Source organism: Oncorhynchus clarkii, chromosome 19 (genome assembly GCF_045791955.1).
Source record: "Oncorhynchus clarkii lewisi isolate Uvic-CL-2024 chromosome 19, UVic_Ocla_1.0, whole genome shotgun sequence".
Taxonomy (NCBI): domain Eukaryota; kingdom Metazoa; phylum Chordata; class Actinopteri; order Salmoniformes; family Salmonidae; genus Oncorhynchus; species Oncorhynchus clarkii.
Window position 1 is genome coordinate 61,259,107 of NC_092165.1, and position 18,990 is coordinate 61,278,096.

Genomic DNA, 18,990 nt, shown 5'->3' on the forward strand with positions numbered 1-18,990 from the left:
CTCCCTGTCTGTCTCTCTCTCTCTCTCTGTCTGTCTCTTAATCTCTCTTTCTGTCTTTAATTCTCCGTGTTGTTGTTTGTTTAGTGTTTTCCAATTTTCCCAGAAGTGGTTAGATTCTATGGATTCTTCAATTACATTGAGCTGATTTCTGACGTGCTGTTCCTTCTTTTTCCGTAGGGTATTTCTGTATTGTTTTAGTGATTCACCATAGTGAAGGCGTAGACTCAGGTTTTCCAGGGTCTCTATGTTTTTGGTTGGACAGGTTTCTCAATTTCTTTCTTAGGTTTTTGCATTCTTCATCAAACCACTTCTCTTTTTTTTCTTAAGTTGTCTGCTTGACCTTTTTAGATTTCAAGCTGAAAGGTAGAATATTTTTATTTTATTAATGTTTATTGACATCATTTGAGTCATTTGGAGGTCATTTTTACAACAATTGTTTACAGACAGATTATTTCACTGTATCACAATTCCAGTGGGTCAGACGTGCCTTTAAACAGCTTGGAAAATTCCAGAAATGATGTCATGGTTTTAGAAGCTTCTGTTAGGCTAATTGAAATAATTTGAGTCAATTGGAGGTGTACCTGTGGAAGTATTTCAAGGCCTACCTTCAATCTCAGTGCCTCTTTGTTTGACATCATGGGAAAATCAAAAGAAATCAGCCAAATCATTGTAGACCTCCACAAGTCTGGTTCATCCTTGGGAGCAATTTACAAACCCCTGAAGGTACCACGTTCATCTGTACAAACAGTAGTACGCAAGTATAAACACCATGGGACCACGCAGCCGTCATACCGCTCAGGAAGGAGACGTGTTCTGTCTCCTAGAGATGAACGTACTTTGGTGCGAAAAGTGCAAATCAATCCCAGAACAACAGCAAAGGACCTTGTGAAGATGCTGGAGGAAACAGGTACAAGTATCTATATCTACAGTAAAACGAGTCCTATATCGACATAACCTGAAAGGCCGCTTAGCAAGGAAGAAGCCACTGCTCCAAAACCGCCCAAAAAAATGCCAGACTACGGTTTGCAACTGCACATGGGGACAAAGATCGTACTTTTTGGAGAAATGTCCTCTTGTCTGATGAATCAAATATAGAACTGTTTGGCCATAATGACCATCGTTATGTTTGTAGGAAAAGGGGGAGCACGGGAGGGTCTGGTGCTCTTCAAATAGATGGCATCATGATGATAGAAAATTATGTGGATATAGTGAAACAACATCTCAAGACATCAGCCCGGAAGTTGAAGCTTGGTCGCAAATGGGTCTTCCAAATGGACAATGACCCCAAGCATACTTCCAAAGTTGTGGCAAAATGGCTTCAGGACAACAAAGTCAAGGTATTGGAGTGGCCATCACAAAGCCCTGACTTCAATCCCATAGAAAACGTGTGGGCAGAACTGAAAAAGCGTGTGCGAGCGTGGAGGCCTACAAACCTGACTCAGTTACACCAGCTCTGTCAGGAGGAATGGGCCAAAATTCACCCAACTTATTGTGGGAAACTTGTGGAAGGCTACCCGAAACGTTTGATCCAAGTTAAACAATTTACATGCAACGCTACCAAATACTAATTGAGTTTATGTAAACTTCTGACCCACTGGGAATGTGATGAAATTAATAAAAGCTGAAATAAATAATTCTCTCTACTATTATTCTGACATTTCACATTCTTAGAATCAAGTGGTGATCCTAACTGACCTAAGACAGGAACATTTACTAGGATTAAATGTCAGGAATTGTGAATGTATTTGGCTAAGGTGAATGTAAACTTCCGACTTAAACTGTACATACCCAGCGTGCGACAGAGGTGCAGGAGTTGTGACCCGTTTTTGTTGGTAATGTTATCATAGTTGTGTCTAGGGGGCATATGGAGGAAGGAATGCTGTCACCTCCAGTTAGGTGTTTGTCCTCCTGTGAGCTGTGGGTGTCAGGTTCTTGTTCGGTTCTGGCATTTAGCTTTCCATAGACTAGTACATGTCCCTGGGCCTGGAAATGATTGATTTCCCCCTCCAGGATGGAAAGGCTGTCTTCATTCAAATATGGGGATTCTAGTGGGGGGGATATAGGTAGCACACATGAGGACATTTTTCTCTGTTGAGATAATTTCCTTATTAATTTCTAGCCAGATGTAAAATGTTCCTGTTTTGATTAATTTAATGGAGTGAGTTAGGTCTGCTCTATACCAAATTAGCATACCCCCCTGAGTCTCTTCCCTGTTTCAGACCTGGTAGTTTGGTGGATGGGACTACCAGCTCTCTGTAACCTAGAGGGCAACCAGTGTTTCCATCTCCTCTATGCCATGTTTATTGTAGGATGACAATGTCTGTATTTCTGATTTCCTTGATGATGTCTTGGTTCCTGCTCTCTCTCTCCCCCCCCCCTCTCCCCATCTTTCTCTCTGTCTGTCTCTCTCTGTCTCTGCCTCTGTCTCTCTCTCGGCCTCTCCTTCTCTCTCTCTCTCCCTCCCCCTTTCTCTCTATCTCTTTCTCTCTCTCTCCCTCTCTTCTTCTCCCGGGGTTAATCCACAGCGAAGCCAAAATAAAAAAGCTTAAACCAGACTTGCATTCCAGACAGATTAGCCAATTGGAATCCCCTCTTGGACCCTTGCTGCCCTGGGACTGCGGAGGGAGCGGGGGCCAGGACAGGGGGCTGGATACAGTTAGCCTAGGCTTGTTAGAAGGCAGTTTGACTGGACGAGGGGTGGGGGCAGTAGTTCAGGCTGTGGAAACTAATAACAGAGGCTACAGCTCATGGAAGGCGGCATGGCAGGCAGAGGGCCATGTGAGGTGGTGGGGGTAAGGGGTTAGTGACAGGAGACAGGGTCCAAAATGCCTCCCTATTCCCTATTGAGTGCACTGCATTTGACCAGAGACCCTTGCACACTTTATAGATGCTTTACCCATTACATTTTTGGGAGCATGTATAGAATATGTCTATGGGTCCTAGGGAACAGGGTCCTAGGGAACAGGGTCCTAGGGAACAGGGTCCTAGGGAACAGGATCCTAGGGAGCAGCGTCCTATGGAACAGGGTGCTGGGTCCTAGGGAACAGGGTCTTAGGGAACAGTGTCTTTGGGAGCAGGGTCCTAGGGAAAAGGGTCCTAGGTAACAGGGTCCTAGGGAGCAGGGTCCTAGGGAACAGGGTCCTAGGGAACAGTGTCTTTGGGAGTAAGGTCCTAGGGAACAGGGTGCTAGGGAGCAGGGTCCTAGGGAACAAGGTCCTAGGGAGCAGGGTCCTAGGGAACAGGGTGCTAGGGAGCAGGGTGCTAGGGAGCAGGGTGCTAGGGAACAGGGTCCTAGGGAACAGGGTCCTAGGGAACAGGGTCCTAGGGAACAGGGTTCTAGGGAGCAGGGTTCTAGGGAGCAGGGTCCTAGGGAAAAGGGAGCTGGATCCTGGGGAACATGGTCCTAGGGAGCAGGGTCCTAGGGAACAGGGTCCTAGGGAACAGGGTCCTAGGGAGCAGGATCCTAGGGAGTAGCGTCCTATGGAACAGGGTGCTGGGTCCTAGGGAACAGGGTCTTAGGGAACAGGGTCCTAGGGAACAGTGCCTTTGGGAGTAGGGTCCTAGGGAACAGGGTGCTAGGGAGCAGGGTCCTAGGGAACAGGGTCCTAGGGAACAAGGTCCTAGGGAACAGGGTCCTAGGGAGCAGGGTCCTAGGTAACAGGGTCCTAGGGAGCAGGGTCCTAGGGAACAGGGTCCTAGGGAACAGTGCCTTTGGGAGTAGGGTCCTAGGGAACAGGGTGCTAGGGAGCAGGGTCCTAGGGAACAGGGTCCTAGGGAACAAGGTCCTAGGGAAAAGGGTCCTAGGGAGCAGGGTCCTAGGGAGCAGGGTCCTAGGGAACAGGGTTCTTGGGAGCAGCGTCCTAGGGAACAGGGTGCTGGATCCTGGGGAACAGGGTCCTAGGGAACAGGGTCCTAGGGAACAGGATCCTAGGGAGCAGCGTCCTATGGAACAGGGTGCTGGGTCCTAGGGAACAGGGTCTTAGGGAACAGTGTCTTTGGGAGCAGGGTCCTAGGGAAAAGGGTCCTAGGTAACAGGGTCCTAGGGAGCAGGGTCCTAGGGAACAGGGTCCTAGGGAACAGTGTCTTTGGGAGTAAGGTCCTAGGGAACAGGGTGCTAGGGAGCAGGGTCCTAGGGAACAAGGTCCTAGGGAGCAGGGTCCTAGGGAACAGGGTGCTAGGGAGCAGGGTGCTAGGGAACAGGGTCCTAGGGAACAGGGTCCTAGGGAACAGGGTCCTAGGGAACAGGGTTCTAGGGAGCAGGGTTCTAGGGAGCAGGGTCCTAGGGAAAAGGGAGCTGGATCCTGGGGAACATGGTCCTAGGGAGCAGGGTCCTAGGGAACAGGGTCCTAGGGAACAGGGTCCTAGGGAGCAGGATCCTAGGGAGTAGCGTCCTATGGAACAGGGTGCTGGGTCCTAGGGAACAGGGTCTTAGGGAACAGTGTCTTTGGGAGCAGGGTCCTAGGTAACAGGGTCCTAGGGAGCAGGGTCCTAGGGAACAGGGTCCTAGGGAACAGTGCCTTTGGGAGTAGGGTCCTAGGGAACAGGGTCCTAGGGAACAAGGTCCTAGGGAACAGGGTCCTAGGGAGCAGGGTCCTAGGGAGCAGGGTCTTAGGGAACAGGGTCCTAGGGAGCAGGGTCCTAGGGAGCAGGGTCCTAGGGAGCAGGGTCCTAGGGAACAGGGTTCTTGGGAGCAGCGTCCTAGGGAACAGGGTGCTGGATCCTGGGGAACAGGGTCCTAGGGAACAGGGTCCTAGGTAGCAGGGTCCTAGGGAACAGGGTCTTAGGGAGCAGGGTCCTAGGGAACAGGGTCTTAGGGAGCAGCGTCCTATGGAACAGGGTGCTGGATCCTGGGGAACAGGGTCCTAGGGAGCAGGGTCCTAGGGAGCAGGGTCCTAGGGAACAGGGTCCTAGGGAACAGGGACCTAGGGAAAAGGGAGCTGGATCCTGGGGAACATGGTCCTAGGGAGCAGGGTCCTAGGGAGCAGGGTCCTAGGGAACAGGGTCCTAGGAAACAGGGTCCTAGGGAACAGTGTCCTGGGGAGCAGGGTCCTAGGGAGCAGGGTCCTAGGGAGAAGTGTCCTAGGGAACAGGGTGCTAGGGAGCAGGGTGCTAGGGAACAGGGTCCTAGGGAACAGGGTTCTAGTGAACAGGGTCCTAGTGAACAGGGTCCTAGGGAACAGTGTCCTGGGGAGCAGGGTCCTAGGGAGCAGGGTCCTAGGGAGAAGGGTCCTAGGGAACAGGGTGCTAGGGAGCAGGGTGCTAGGTAGCAGGGTCCTAGGGAACAGGGTCCTAGGGAACAGGGTCCTAGGGAACAGGGAGCAGGGTCCTAGGGAACAGGGTCCTAGGAACAGTGCCTTGTTCAGGGGCAGAAAGACAGATTTTGTCAGCTCGGGGATTCAATCTAGCAACCTTTCGTTTACTCGTCCAACGCTCTAACCACTAGGCTACCTGCCACCCCAGTTCAGTTCAGTGACTGTCTAACACATACACTGTGTATCCTAGCTGTGAAACATATGATTCATTTGGGGAGGAGAGGAGCGGCAGGGTGACCTAGAGAGAGTAGGAGGAGAGGGTTCACATCATCAACAACATCATCGGACAGCAATGACTCAAAAGAGTCTGCTAGTTTGATGCTGCCTGATCACCACAGACAAACTATTGACGGATTGATCCAGAACTTCTGTAAATGAACTCAGGCCAACAGTGTTATCCTGTTCACCAGCAGTGGATCTGCTCTACTGTGAAACAGTGAACTGTAAATATAAACTCACACCAAAATGGTCTCTCTCTCCTCTCCTGCAGAGATCGTCGACGGCAATGCTAAAATGACCCTGGGAATGATCTGGACCATAATCCTTCGCTTCGCCATCCAGGATATCTCTGTGGAAGGTACCAGAATGTCGATGTCTTTCTCGGTCGGCTGAAGGGACTCTGTCGATGGCAACTAATACCGACATTCTTCCTACTAGTGTTTCGATCTAATTAAACCAAATCTTCCTTTATATGGAGACGTGACATGTTTGAGATGTTTCAGATGTTTCAGAGATGTTTGAGATGTTTCAGAGATGTTTGAGATGTTTGAGATGTTTGAGATGTTTCAGAGATGTTTCAGAGATGTTTGAGATGTTTCAGAGATGTTTGAGATGTTTCAGAGATGTTTGAGATGTTTGAGATGTTTCAGAGATGTTTCAGATGTTTCAGAGATGCTTGAGATGTTTCAGAGATGTTTCAGAGATGCTTGAGATGTTTCAGAGATGCTTGAGATGTTTCAGAGATGTTTGAGATGTTTCAGAGATGTTTGAGATGTTTCAGAGATGTTTGAGATGTTTCAGAGATGTTTGAGATGTTTCAGAGATGTTTGAGATGTTTCAGAGATGTTTGAGATGTTTCAGAGATGTTTCAGATGTTTCAGAGATGTTTGAGATGTTTGAGATGTTTGAGATGTTTCAGAGATGTTTCAGATGTTTCAGAGATGTTTGAGATGTTTGAGATGTTTGAGATGTTTGAGATGTTTGAGATGTTTCTGAGATGTTTCAGAGATGTTTCAGATGTTTCAGATGTTTCAGAGATGTTTGAGATGTTTCAGATGTTTCAGAGATGTTTCAGATGTTTCTGAGATGTTTCAGATGTTTGAGATGTTTCTGAGATGTTTGAGATGTTTGAGATGTTTGAGATGTTTGAGATGTTTCAGAGATGTTTCAGATGTTTCAGATGTTTCTGAGATGTTTCAGATGTTTCTGAGATGTTTCAGATGTTTCAGATGTTTCAGATGTTTCAGAGATGTTTCAGATGTTTCAGATGTTTCAGAGATGTTTGAGATGTTTCAGAGATGACACATGACTACCACTCTGATTTGAAAACTCCCTACAGCCACAATGTGATTCATTCAGACTGGTTAAATGTGATTAGTTCAAACGGGTTAAATAGAAACAGTCCAGGTTAAATATGAGTCTTAAATGGCACCCTATTCCCTATGTAGTGCACTACTTAGCACCCTATTCCCTATGTAGTGCACTACTTTAGACAAGGGCCCCTTGGGAACAGTGTTCCATTTAAGACAATGGCACAGCACATGTTTTTAATTCAACGTTTATTTAACTAGGCGTGCCAGTTAAAAGGACGAAGCCGTGCCAATTGTGCGCCGCCCTATGGGACTCCCCAACACGGCTGGTTGTGATACAGCCCGGGAATCAAACCAGGGTCTGTAGTGGCGCCCGAACCCGAACTAACTAACTTCTTGTTGATTTGTTTTTATCCACCCACAGAAACATCAGCTAAAGAGGGTCTTCTTCTGTGGTGCCAGAGGAAGACTGCTCCTTACAAGAACGTCAACATTCAGAACTTTCACATTAGGTAATATAAGGGATCTGGGTCCCATTTTACATTTACGTTGTAGTAGACGCTCTTTACCGAGAGCAACTGACAAGAGCTATTAGGGTGAAGTGCCTTTGCTCAAGGGCGCATCGACAGACGTTTCACCTAGTCGGTTTGGGGATTCTAACCAGCGAACTTTCCGGGTTACTGGCCCAACGCTCTTAACCACTAGGCTACCTGCAGCCCCCATGGAAAGGGAGAGGGGGGATACCTAGTCATATGGCATTCTATTCCCTATAGTACATCCTATAGTACACCACTCTATATAGTACACCACCCTATATTACACGATATAGTACACCACCCAAACGTACACCCTATAGTACACCACCCTATAGTACACCATCCTATAGTACACTATATAGTACACCACCCTATAGTACACCCCCCTATAGTACACCACCCTATAGTACACCACCCTATAGTACCCCACCCTATAGTACACCACCCTATAGTACACCACCCTATAGTACACCACCCTATAGTACACCATCCTATAGTACACCACCCTATAGTACACTACCCTATAGTACACTATATAGTACACCACCCTATAGTACACCCTGTAATACACCCTATAGTACACTATATAGTACACCACCCTATAGTACACTATATAGTACACCACCCTATAGTACACCACCCTATAGTACACCACCCTATAGTACACCCTATAGTACACCACCCTATAGTACACCACCCTATAGTACCCCACCCTATAGTACCACACCCTATAGTACACCACCCTATAGTACCCCATCCTATAGTACACCACCCTATAGTACACCACCCTATAGTACACCACCCAATAGTACACCACCCTATAGTACACCCTATAGTACACCACCCTATAGTACACCACCCTATAGTACACCACCCTATAGTACCCCATCCTATAGTACACCACCCTATAGTACACCACCCTATAGTACACCATCCTATAGTACATCCCCCTATAGTGCACCCTATAGTACAGACCCAGGGTGTCAACAGTAGTGCACCCTATAGTACAGACCCAGTGTGTCAACAGTAGTGCATGACATAGGGAATAGGATGGTAATGTTCGCAACTTAGGTAACAGAAAACTGAGAGAGTTTACAGCCAATATACCAAGCTTGTGTCCCAAATGGCACCCTATTCCATATGTAGTGCAATTATTATTATTATTATTATTATTATTATTATTGACTTTTTTTAAATTCGGAGCAGAGTCAGGCCTCGGAGCAGAGTCAGGCCTCGGAGCAGAGTCAGGCCTCGGAGCAGAGTCAGGCCTCGGAGCAGAGTCAGGCCTCGGAGCAGAGTCAGGCCTCGGAGCAGAGTCAGGCCTCGGAGCAGAGTCAGGCCACAGCAGAGTCAGGCCACAGCAGAGTCAGGCCTCGGAGCAGAGTCAGGCCACAGCAGAGTCAGGCCTCGGAGCAGAGTCAGGCCTCGGAGCAGAGTCAGGCCTCGGAGCAGAGTCAGGCCTCGGAGCAGAGTCAGGCCTCGGAGCAGAGTCAGGCCTCGGAGCAGAGTCAGGCCTCGGAGCAGAGTCAGGCCACAGCAGAGTCAGGCCACAGCAGAGTCAGGCCTCGGAGCAGAGTCAGGCCTCGGAGCAGAGTCAGGCCTCGGAGCAGAGTCAGGCCTCGGAGCAGAGTCAGGCCTCGGAGCAGAGTCAGGCCACAGCAGAGTCAGGCCTCGGAGCAGAGTCAGGCCACAGCAGAGTCAGGCCTCGTAGCGGAGTCAGGCCTCGTAGCGGAGTCAGGCCTCGGAGCAGAGTCAGGCCACAGCAGGGTCAGGCCACAGCAGAGTCAGGCCACAGCAGAGTCAGGCCACAGCAGAGTCAGGCCTCGTAGCGGAGTCAGGCCTCGAAGCGGAGTCAGACCTCGGAGCAGAGTCAGGCCACAGCAGGGTCAGGCCACAGCAGAGTCAGGCCACAGCAGAGTCAGGCCACAGCAGAGTCAGGCCACAGCAGAGTCAGGCCACAGCAGAGTCAGGCCACGGCAGAGTCAGGCCACGGCAGGGTCAGGCCACGGCAGAGTCAGGCCACGGCAGAGTCAGGCCACAGCAGAGTCAGGCCACAGCAGAGTCAGGCCACAGCAGGGTCAGGCCACAGCAGGGTCAGGCCACAGCAGGGTCAGGCTACAGCAGGGTCAGGCCACAGCAGAGTCAGGCCACAGCAGGGTCAGGCCACAGCAGGGTCAGGCCACAGCAGAGTCAGGCCACAGCAGAGTCAGGCCACAGCAGAGTCAGGCCACAGCAGAGTCAGGCCACAGCAGAGTCAGGCCACAGCAGGGTCAGGCCACAGCAGAGTCAGGCCACAGCAGGGTCAAGTCAGAGGACGAGATCTGCATCGCAAATGGAACCCTATTCTCTATAGAAGGCACTACTTTAGACCAGTCAAAAGTAGTAAGTAGTGCACTATATAGGGAATAGGGTACCATTTAAATTAGAGCACTATATAGGGAATAGTGTACATTGTGAAGTAGAGCACTATATAGGGAATAGGGCTCTGGTCTAAAGTAGTGCACTATATAGGGAATAGGGCTCTGGTCTAAAGTAGTGCACTATATAGGGAATAGGGCTCTGGTCTAAAGTAGTGCACTATATAGGGAATAGGGTACGATTTGGGACGCATGCAGGAACAGAGCAAGCCGCCTCAGAGTCAGACAGGGCTAATAGAAAACAGAGTGGAGCTGAATGCAGACAGAGCTAACAGAGAACAGACAACTGAGATGTTTACATACCAGACTGATAGAGGAGAGGAGAGGAGAGGAGAGGAGAGCAGGGAAGAAGGGGGAAGGAGAGGAGGGAAGAAGGGAGGAGGAGGGGAGGGGAGAAGAGAAGGGGAGAGGAGAGGAAAGAATGGGAGGAGGGGGGGATGAGAGGTGAGTAAACATTGGCTTTGTACAGTGTTGTAACAATGTGCAAATAGTTAAAGTACAAAAGGGAAAATAAATAAACAAATATAGGTTGTATTTACAGTGGTGTAATTTAGGGTCAGTCACAGTGGTCAGGTATTCTGCCACTGTGTACTCTCTGTTTAGGACCAGTCACAGTGGTCAGGTATTCTGCCACTGTGTACTCTCTGTTTAGGGTCAGTCACAGTGGTCAGGTATTCTGCCACTGTGTCCTCTCTGTTTAGGGTCAGTCACAGTGGTCAGGTATTCTGCCACTGTGTACTCTCTGTTTAGGGTCAGTCACAGTGGTCAGGTATTCTGCCACTGTGTACTCTCTGTTTAGGGTCAGTCACAGTGGTCAGGTATTCTGCCACTGTGTCCTCTCTGTTTAGGGTCAGTCACAGTGGTCAGGTATTCTGCCACTGTGTACTTTCTGTTTAGGGTCAGTCACAGTGGTCAGGTATTCTGCCACTGTGTACTCTCTGTTTAGGGTCAGTCACAGTGGTCAGGTATTCTGCCACTGTGTACTCTCTGTTTAGGGTCAGTCACAGTGGTCAGGTATTCTGCCACTGTGTACTCTCTGTTTAGGGTCAGTCACAGTGGTCAGGTATTCTGCCACTGTGTACTCTCTGTTTAGGGTCAGTCACAGTGGTCAGGTATTCTGCCACTGTGTACTCTCTGTTTAGGGTCAGTCACAGTGGTCAGGTATTCTGCCACTGTGTACTCTCTGTTTAGGGTCAGTCACAGTGGTCAGGTATTCTGCCACTGTGTACTCTCTGTTTAGGGTCAGTCACAGTGGTCAGGTATTCTGCCACTGTGTACTCTCTGTTTAGGGTCAGTCACAGTGGTCAGGTATTCTGCCACTGTGTACTCTCTGTTTAGGGTCAGTCACAGTGGTCAGGTATTCTGCCACTGTGTACTCTCTGTTTAGGGTCAGTCACAGTGGTCAGGTATTCTGCCACTGTGTACTCTCTGTTTAGGGTCAGTCACAGTGGTCAGGTATTCTGCCACTGTGTACTCTCTGTTTAGGGTCAGTCACAGTGGTCAGGTATTCTGCCACTGTGTACTCTCTGTTTAGGGTCAGTCACAGTGGTCAGGTATTCTGCCACTGTGTACTCTCTGTTTAGGGTCAGTCACAGTGGTCAGGTATTCTGCCACTGTGTACTCTCTGTTTAGGGTCAGTCACAGTGGTCAGGTATTCTGCCACTGTGTACTCTCTGTTTAGGGTCAGTCACAGTGGTCAGGTATTCTGCCACTGTGTACTCTCTGTTTAGGGTCAGTCACAGTGGTCAGGTATTCTGCCACTGTGTACTCTCTGTTTAGGGTCAGTCACAGTGGTCAGGTATTCTGCCACTGTGTACTCTCTGTTTAGGGTCAGTCACAGTGGTCAGGTATTCTGCCACTGTGTACTCTCTGTTTAGGGTCAGTCACAGTGGTCAGGTATTCTGCCACTGTGTCCTCTCTGTTTAGGGTCAGTCACAGTGGTCAGGTATTCTGCCACTGTGTCCTCTCTGTTTAGGGTCAGTCACAGTGGTCAGGTATTCTGCCACTGTGTCCTCTCTGTTTAGGGTCAGTCACAGTGGTCAGGTATTCTGCCACTGTGTCCTCTCTGTTTAGGGTCAGTCACAGTGGTCAGGTATTCTGCCACTGTGTCCTCTCTGTTTAGGGTCAGTCACAGTGGTCAGGTATTCTGCCACTGTGTACTCTCTGTTTAGGGTCAGTCACAGTGGTCAGGTATTCTGCCACTGTGTACTCTCTGTTTAGGACCAGAGAGCATTCTAGTTTGCTTTTGTTTTTTTTGTTAATTCTTTCCAATGTTTCTTGTAATTATCTTGTAGTTTTCTCATGATTTGGTTGGGTCTAATTGTGCTGCTGTCCTGGGGCTCTGTTTGTGTTTGTGAACTGAGTCCCAGGACCAGCTGGCTGAGGGGACTCTTCTCCAGGTTCACCTGTCTGTAAGTGATGGTTTGAGAATCACTTCTTTTTTAGGTGGTTTTAGATAGAATTGATTTGCTCTTTTATGGATTTTGACAGAGGAAATCGCCCTAATTCTGCTCTGCATGCATTATTTGGTGTTTTATGTTGTATACTGAGGATATTTTTGCAGAATTCTGCATGCAGAGTCTCAATTTTGTGAATTCTTGGTTGGTGAGCGGACCCCAGACCTCACAACTATAAATGGCATTGGGTTCTGTACCTGATTCAAGTATTTTTTTGCCAGATCCTAATTGGTATGTTAAATTTTATGTTCCTTTTGATGGCATAGAAGGCCATTCTTTCCTTGTCTCTCAGATCGTTCACAGCTTTGTGGAAGTTACCTGTGGCGCTGATGTTTAAGGTCGACCTTGGCCGATTAATGAGGGGCGATTTCAATTTTTCACAACAATCGGTAATCTGCCTATTTCGGACGCCGATTACATTGCAATCCATGGCAGGCTGCAATCCATGAGGAAACTGCATGGCAGGCTGCAATCCATGAGGAAACTGGCAGGCTGCAATCCATGAGGAAACTGGCAGGCTGCAATCCATGAGGAAACTGGCAGGCTGCAATCCACGAGGAAACTGGCAGGCTGAAATCCATGAGGAAACTGGCAGGCTGCAATCCACGAGGAAACTGGCAGGCTGAAATCCATGAGGAAACTGGCAGGCTGCAATCCCAGAGGAAACTGGCAGGCTGCAATCCATGAGGAAACTGGCAGGCTGCAATCCATGAGGAAACTGGTAGGCTGCAATCCATGAGGAAATTGGCAGGCTGCAATCCATGAGGAAACTGGCAGGCTGCAATCCATGAGGAAACTGGCAGGCTGCAATCCATGAGGAAACTGCATGGTAGGCTGCAATCCACGAGGAAACTGCATGGTAGGCTGCAATCCATGAGGAAACTGGCGGGCTGCAATCCATGAGGAAACTGGCGGGCTGCAATCCATGAGGAAACTGGCAGGCTGCAATCCATGAGGAAACTGGCAGGCTGCAATCCATGAGGAAACTGGCAGGCTGCAATCCATGAGGAAACTGGCGGGCTGCAATCCATGAGGAAACTGGCAGGCTGCAATCCATGAGGAAACTGGCAGGCTGCAATCCATGAGGAAACTGGCAGGCTGCAATCCACGAGGAAACTGCATGGCAGGCTGACTACCTGTTACGCTAGTGCAGCGTCAAAAGGACCTTGTGGCTGCAATGAGCAAGTTGCTAGCTAGCATTAAACTGATCTTATAAAAAAAAAACAATCAATCTTCACATAATCACTAGTTAACGACACGTGGTTGATGATATTACTAGGTTAACTAGCTTGTCCTGCGTTGCATATAATCGATGCGGTGCCTGTACATTAATCATCGAATCACAGCCTACTTCAACTTTGCCAAACGGGAGATGATTTACAAAAAGTACATCAGTTGCACAAATGTACCCCAACCATAAACATCAATGCCTTTCTTAAAATCAATACACATAAGCAATTTACTTAAAATAAATCCAGTTTAGCAGGAAATATTAACCAGGTGAAATTGTGTCATTTCTCTTGTGTTCATTGCACGCAGAGTCAGAGTAAATGCAACAGTTTGGGTCGCCTGGCTCGTTGCAAACTGTGTTTCTTCATAACAAATACCGTCATTATTTTGCCAGAAATGTACATAATTTATGACATAACATTGAAGGTTGTGCAATGTAACAGCAATATTTAGACTGATGGATGCCACCCGTTAGATAAAATACCGAACGGTTCCGTATTTCACTGAAATAATAAACGTTTTGTTTTCGAAATGGATCGTTTCCGGATTTGGCCATATTAATGACCTGAGGCTCGTATTTCTGTGTGTTTATTATAACTAAGTCTATGATTTGATATTTGATAGAGCAGTCTGACTGAGATGTGGTAGGCAGCAGCAGGCTCGTAAGCATTCATTCAAACAGCACTTTACTGCGTTTTGCCAGCAGCTCTTAGCAATGCTTTAGCAACAGCACAGCGCTGTTTATGACTTCAAGCCTAAAACTAAACTATAAGAACATCCTATAGTCAAAGTCGACACGTCATAATTCCTATAATAACTACAACCTAAAACGTCTTCCCTGGGAATATGGAAGACTCAAGTTAAAATAAACCCCTTTTTTCAGTCCTCATCCTCTGTATCGATTATCGTCGTTGGAAAATCAGAATCGGTCGACCTCTAGTGTGTTTAGTTTTCTAGTGTCTAGATGGAATTTGTATTCCTAGTCCTGGGAACTGGGATTTACTGTCAGTGCCAAAGGTCTGGCAGAATCTGTGCAGAAGATCTAGATGCTTCTGTAGGCCCTCCTTGGTTGGGGACAGAAGCACCAGATCATCAGCAAACAGTAGACATTTGACTTCAGATTCTAGTAGGTTGAGGCCGGGTGCTGCAGACTGTTCTAGTTCCCTCGCAAATTTGTTGATAGATACAGTACCAGTCAAAAGATTGGGACACACCTACTCATTCCAGGGTTTTTCTTAATTTTTTACTATTTTCTACATTGTAGAATAATAATGAAGACATCAAAACTATGAAATAACACATCATCATGTAGTAACTGTTAAACACATCTAAATATATTTGAGATTCTTCAAAGTAGACACCCTTTGCCTTGATGACAGCTTTGCACACTTTTCTCAGTACATTGTTTTTACTGAGGAAATGTACGAGTCTGCTGTTAATGATAATGCAGAGGATTTTCCCAAGGCTGCTGTCGACGCATATCCCAACGGTAGTTATTGGGGTCAAATTTGTCTCCACTTTTGTGGATTGGGGTGATCAGTTCTTGGTTCCAAATATTGGGGAAGATGCCAGAGCTGAGGATGATGTTATTAAAGAGTTTTAGTACAGCCAATTGGAATTTGTGGTCTGTATATTTTATAATTTCATTTACGATATCATCAACACATATTTTGTCCTGTAGCTCATTCAAGGTAATTGGAGAATCCAGTGGGTTCTGGTCATCTTTAATAGTTGATTCTAAGATTTGTAATTGATCATGAATATGTTTTTGCTGTTTGTTCTTTGTTATAGAGCCAATCAGATTGGAGAAGTGGTTTACCCATACATCTCTGTTTTGGATAGATAATTATTTGTGTTGTTGTTTGTTTAGTGTTTTCCAATTTTCCCAGAAGTGGTTAGAGTCTATGGATTCTTCAATTACATTGAGCTGATTTCTGACATGCTGTTCCTTCTTTTTCCGTAGTGTATTTCTGTATTGTTTTAGTGATTCACCATAGTGAAGGCGTAGACTCAGGTTTTCCAGGGTCTCTATGTTTTTGGTTGGACAGGTTTCTCTATTTCTTTCTGAGGTTTTTGCATTCTTCATCAAACCATTTGTCATTGTTATTAACTTTCTTAGGTTGTCTGCTTGACATTTTTAGATTTGATAGGGAAGCTGAGAGGTCAAATATACTGTTTAGATTTGATATGGAAGCTGAGAGGTCAAATATACTGTTTAGATTTGATATGGAAGCTGAGAGGTCAAATATACTGTTTAGATTTGATAGGGAAGCTGAGAGGTCAAATATACTGTTAAGATTTGATAGGGAAGCTGAGAGGTCAAATATACTGTTTAGATTTGATAGGGAAGCTGAGAGGTCAAATATACTGTTTAGATTTGATAGGGAAGCTGAGAGGTCAAATATACTGTTTAGATTTGATAGGGAATGCTGAGATGTCAAATATACTGTTTAGATTTGATAGGGAAGCTGAGAGGTCAAATATACTGTTTAGATTTGATAGGGAAGCTGAGAGGTCAAATATACTGTTTAGATTTGATAGGGAAGCTGAGAGGTCAAATATACTGTTTAGATTTGATAGGGAAGCTGAGAGGTCAAATATACTGTTTAGATTTGATATGGAAGCTGAGAGGTCAAATATACTGTTTAGATTTGATAGGGAAGCTGAGAGGTCAAATATACTGTTTAGATTTGATAGGGAAGCTGAGAGGTCAAATATACTGTTTAGATTTGATAGGGAAGCTGAGAGGTCAAATATACTGTTTATGTTTGATATGGAAGCTGAGAGATCAAATATACTGTTTAGATTTGATAGGGTAACTGAGAGGTCAAATATACTGTTTAGATTTGATAGGGAAGCTGAGAGGTCAAATATACTGTTTAGATTTGATATGGAAGCTGAGAGGTCAAATATACTGTTAAGATTTGATATGGAAGCTGAGAGGTCAAATATACTGTTTAGATTTGATAGGGAAGCTGAGAGGTCAAATATACTGTTTAGATTTGATAGGGAAGCTGAGAGGTCAAATATACTGTTAAGATTTGATAGGGAAGCTGAGAGGTCAAATATACTGTTTAGATTTGATAGGGAAGCTGAGAGGTCAAATATACTGTTTAGATTTGATAGGGAAGCTGAGAGGTCAAATATACTGTTTATGTTTGATATGGAAGCTGAGAGATCAAATATACTGTTTAGATTTGATAGGGTAACTGAGAGGTCAAATATACTGTTTAGATTTGATAGGGTAACTGAGAGGTCAAATATACTGTTTAGATTTGATAGGGAAGCTGAGAGATCAAATATACTGTTTAGATTTGATATGGAAGCTGAGAGGTCAAATATACTGTTTAGATTTGATAGGGAAGCTGAGAGGTCAAATATACTGTTTAGATTTGATAGGGAAGCTGAGAGGTCAAATATACTGTTTAGATTTGATATGGAAGCTGAGAGGTCAAATATACTGTTTAGATTTGATAGGGAAGCTGAGAGGTCAAATATACTGTTTAGATTTGATAGGGAAGCTGAGAGGTCAAATATACTGTTTAGATTTGATAGGGAAGCTGAGAGGTCAAATATACTGTTTAGATTTGATAGGGAAGCTGAGAGGTCAAATATACTGTTTAGATTTGATAGGGAAGCTGAGAGGTCAAATATACTGTTTATGTTTGATATGGAAGCTGAGAGATCAAATATACTGTTTAGATTTGATAGGGTAACTGATAGGTCAAATATACTGTTTAGATTTGATAGGTTAACTGAGAGGTCAAATATACTGTTTAGATTTGATAGGGAAGCTGAGAGGTCAAATATACTGTTTAGATTTGATAGGGAAGCTGAGAGGTCAAATATACTGTTTATGTTTGATATGGAAGCTGAGAGATCAAATATACTGTTTAGATTTGATAGGGTAACTGAGAGGTCAAATATACTGTTTAGATTTGATAGGGTAACTGAGAGGTCAAATATACTGTTTAGATTTGATAGGGAAGCTGAGAGATCAAATATACTGTTTAGATTTGATATGGAAGCTGAGAGGTCAAATATACTGTTTAGATTTGATAGGGAAGCTGAGAGGTCAAATATACTGTTTAGATTTGATAGGGAAGCTGAGAGGTCAAATATACTGTTTAGATTTGATATGGAAGCTGAGAGGTCAAATATACTGTTTAGATTTGATAGGGAAGCTGAGAGGTCAAATATACTGTTTAGATTTGATAGGGAAGCTGAGAGGTCAAATATACTGTTTAGATTTGATAGGGAAGCTGAGAGGTCAAATATACTGTTTAGATTTGATAGGGAAGCTGAGAGGTCAAATATACTGTTTAGATTTGATAGGGAAGCTGAGAGGTCAAATATACTGTTTATGTTTGATATGGAAGCTGAGAGATCAAATATACTGTTTAGATTTGATAGGGTAACTGAGAGGTCAAATATACTGTTTAGATTTGATAGGGTAACTGAGAGGTCAAATATACTGTTTAGATTTGATAGGGAAGCTGAGAGATCAAATATCTGTTTAGATTTGATAGGGAATGCTGAGATGTCAAATATACTGTTTAGATTTGATAGGGAAGCTGAGAGGTCAAATATACTGTTTAGATTTGATAGGGAAGCTGAGAGGTCAAATATACTGTTTAGATTTGATAGGGAAGCTGAGAGGTCAAATATACTGTTTAGATTTGATAGGGAAGCTGAGAGGTCAAATATACTGTTTAGATTTGATATGGAAGCTGAGAGGTCAAATATACTGTTTAGATTTGATATGGAAGCTGAGAGGTCAAATATACTGTTTAGATTTGATATGGAAGCTGAGAGGTCAAATATACTGTTTAGATTTGATAGGGAAGCTGAGAGGTCAAATATACTGTTAAGATTTTATAGGGAAGCTGAGAGGTCAAATATACTGTTTAGATTTGATAGGGAAGCTGAGAGGTCAAATATACTGTTTAGATTTGATAGGGAAGCTGAGAGGTCAAATATACTGTTTATGTTTGATATGGAAGCTGAGAGATCAAATATACTGTTTAGATTTGATAGGGTAACTGAGAGGTCAAATATACTGTTTAGATTTGATAGGGTAACTGAGAGGTCAAATATACTGTTTAGATTTGATAGGGAAGCTGAGAGATCAAATATACTGTTTAGATTTGATATGGAAGCTGAGAGGTCAAATATACTGTTTAGATTTGATATGGAAGCTGAGAGGTCAAATATACTGTTTAGATTTGATATGGAAGCTGAGAGGTCAAATATACTGTTTAGATTTGATAGGGAAGCTGAGAGGTCAAATATACTGTTTAGATTTGATATGGAAGCTGAGAGGTCAAATATACTGTTTATGTTTTCTACTGCCAAGTTTACACCTTCACTATTACAGTGAAATATTTTGTCCTGGAAATTGTCTAGAGGGGATTGCATTTGTTGTTGCCTAATTGTTTTTGGCAGATGTCCACACTACTTTCCTTCCATCTATAGCATTACTCAATATTACTCAGTTCCTTTGGCTTTGA

General features: G+C 45.2%; 1 protein-coding gene across 4 annotated transcripts in view; it reads left to right on the top strand.

Annotated features, from left to right (window-relative positions):
• Positions 1 to 18,990, top strand: part of LOC139375458 (alpha-actinin-1-like) — a 103,159-nt gene that overhangs the window by 49,414 nt on the left and 34,755 nt on the right. For all 4 annotated transcript variants that reach the window (XM_071117264.1, XM_071117265.1, XM_071117267.1 and 1 more), the window contains exons 4-5: positions 5,803 to 5,889; positions 7,266 to 7,353. In XM_071117264.1, coding sequence (XP_070973365.1) covers positions 5,803 to 5,889; positions 7,266 to 7,353 — 175 coding nt within the window. The remainder of the gene's footprint in view (positions 1 to 5,802; positions 5,890 to 7,265; positions 7,354 to 18,990) is intronic.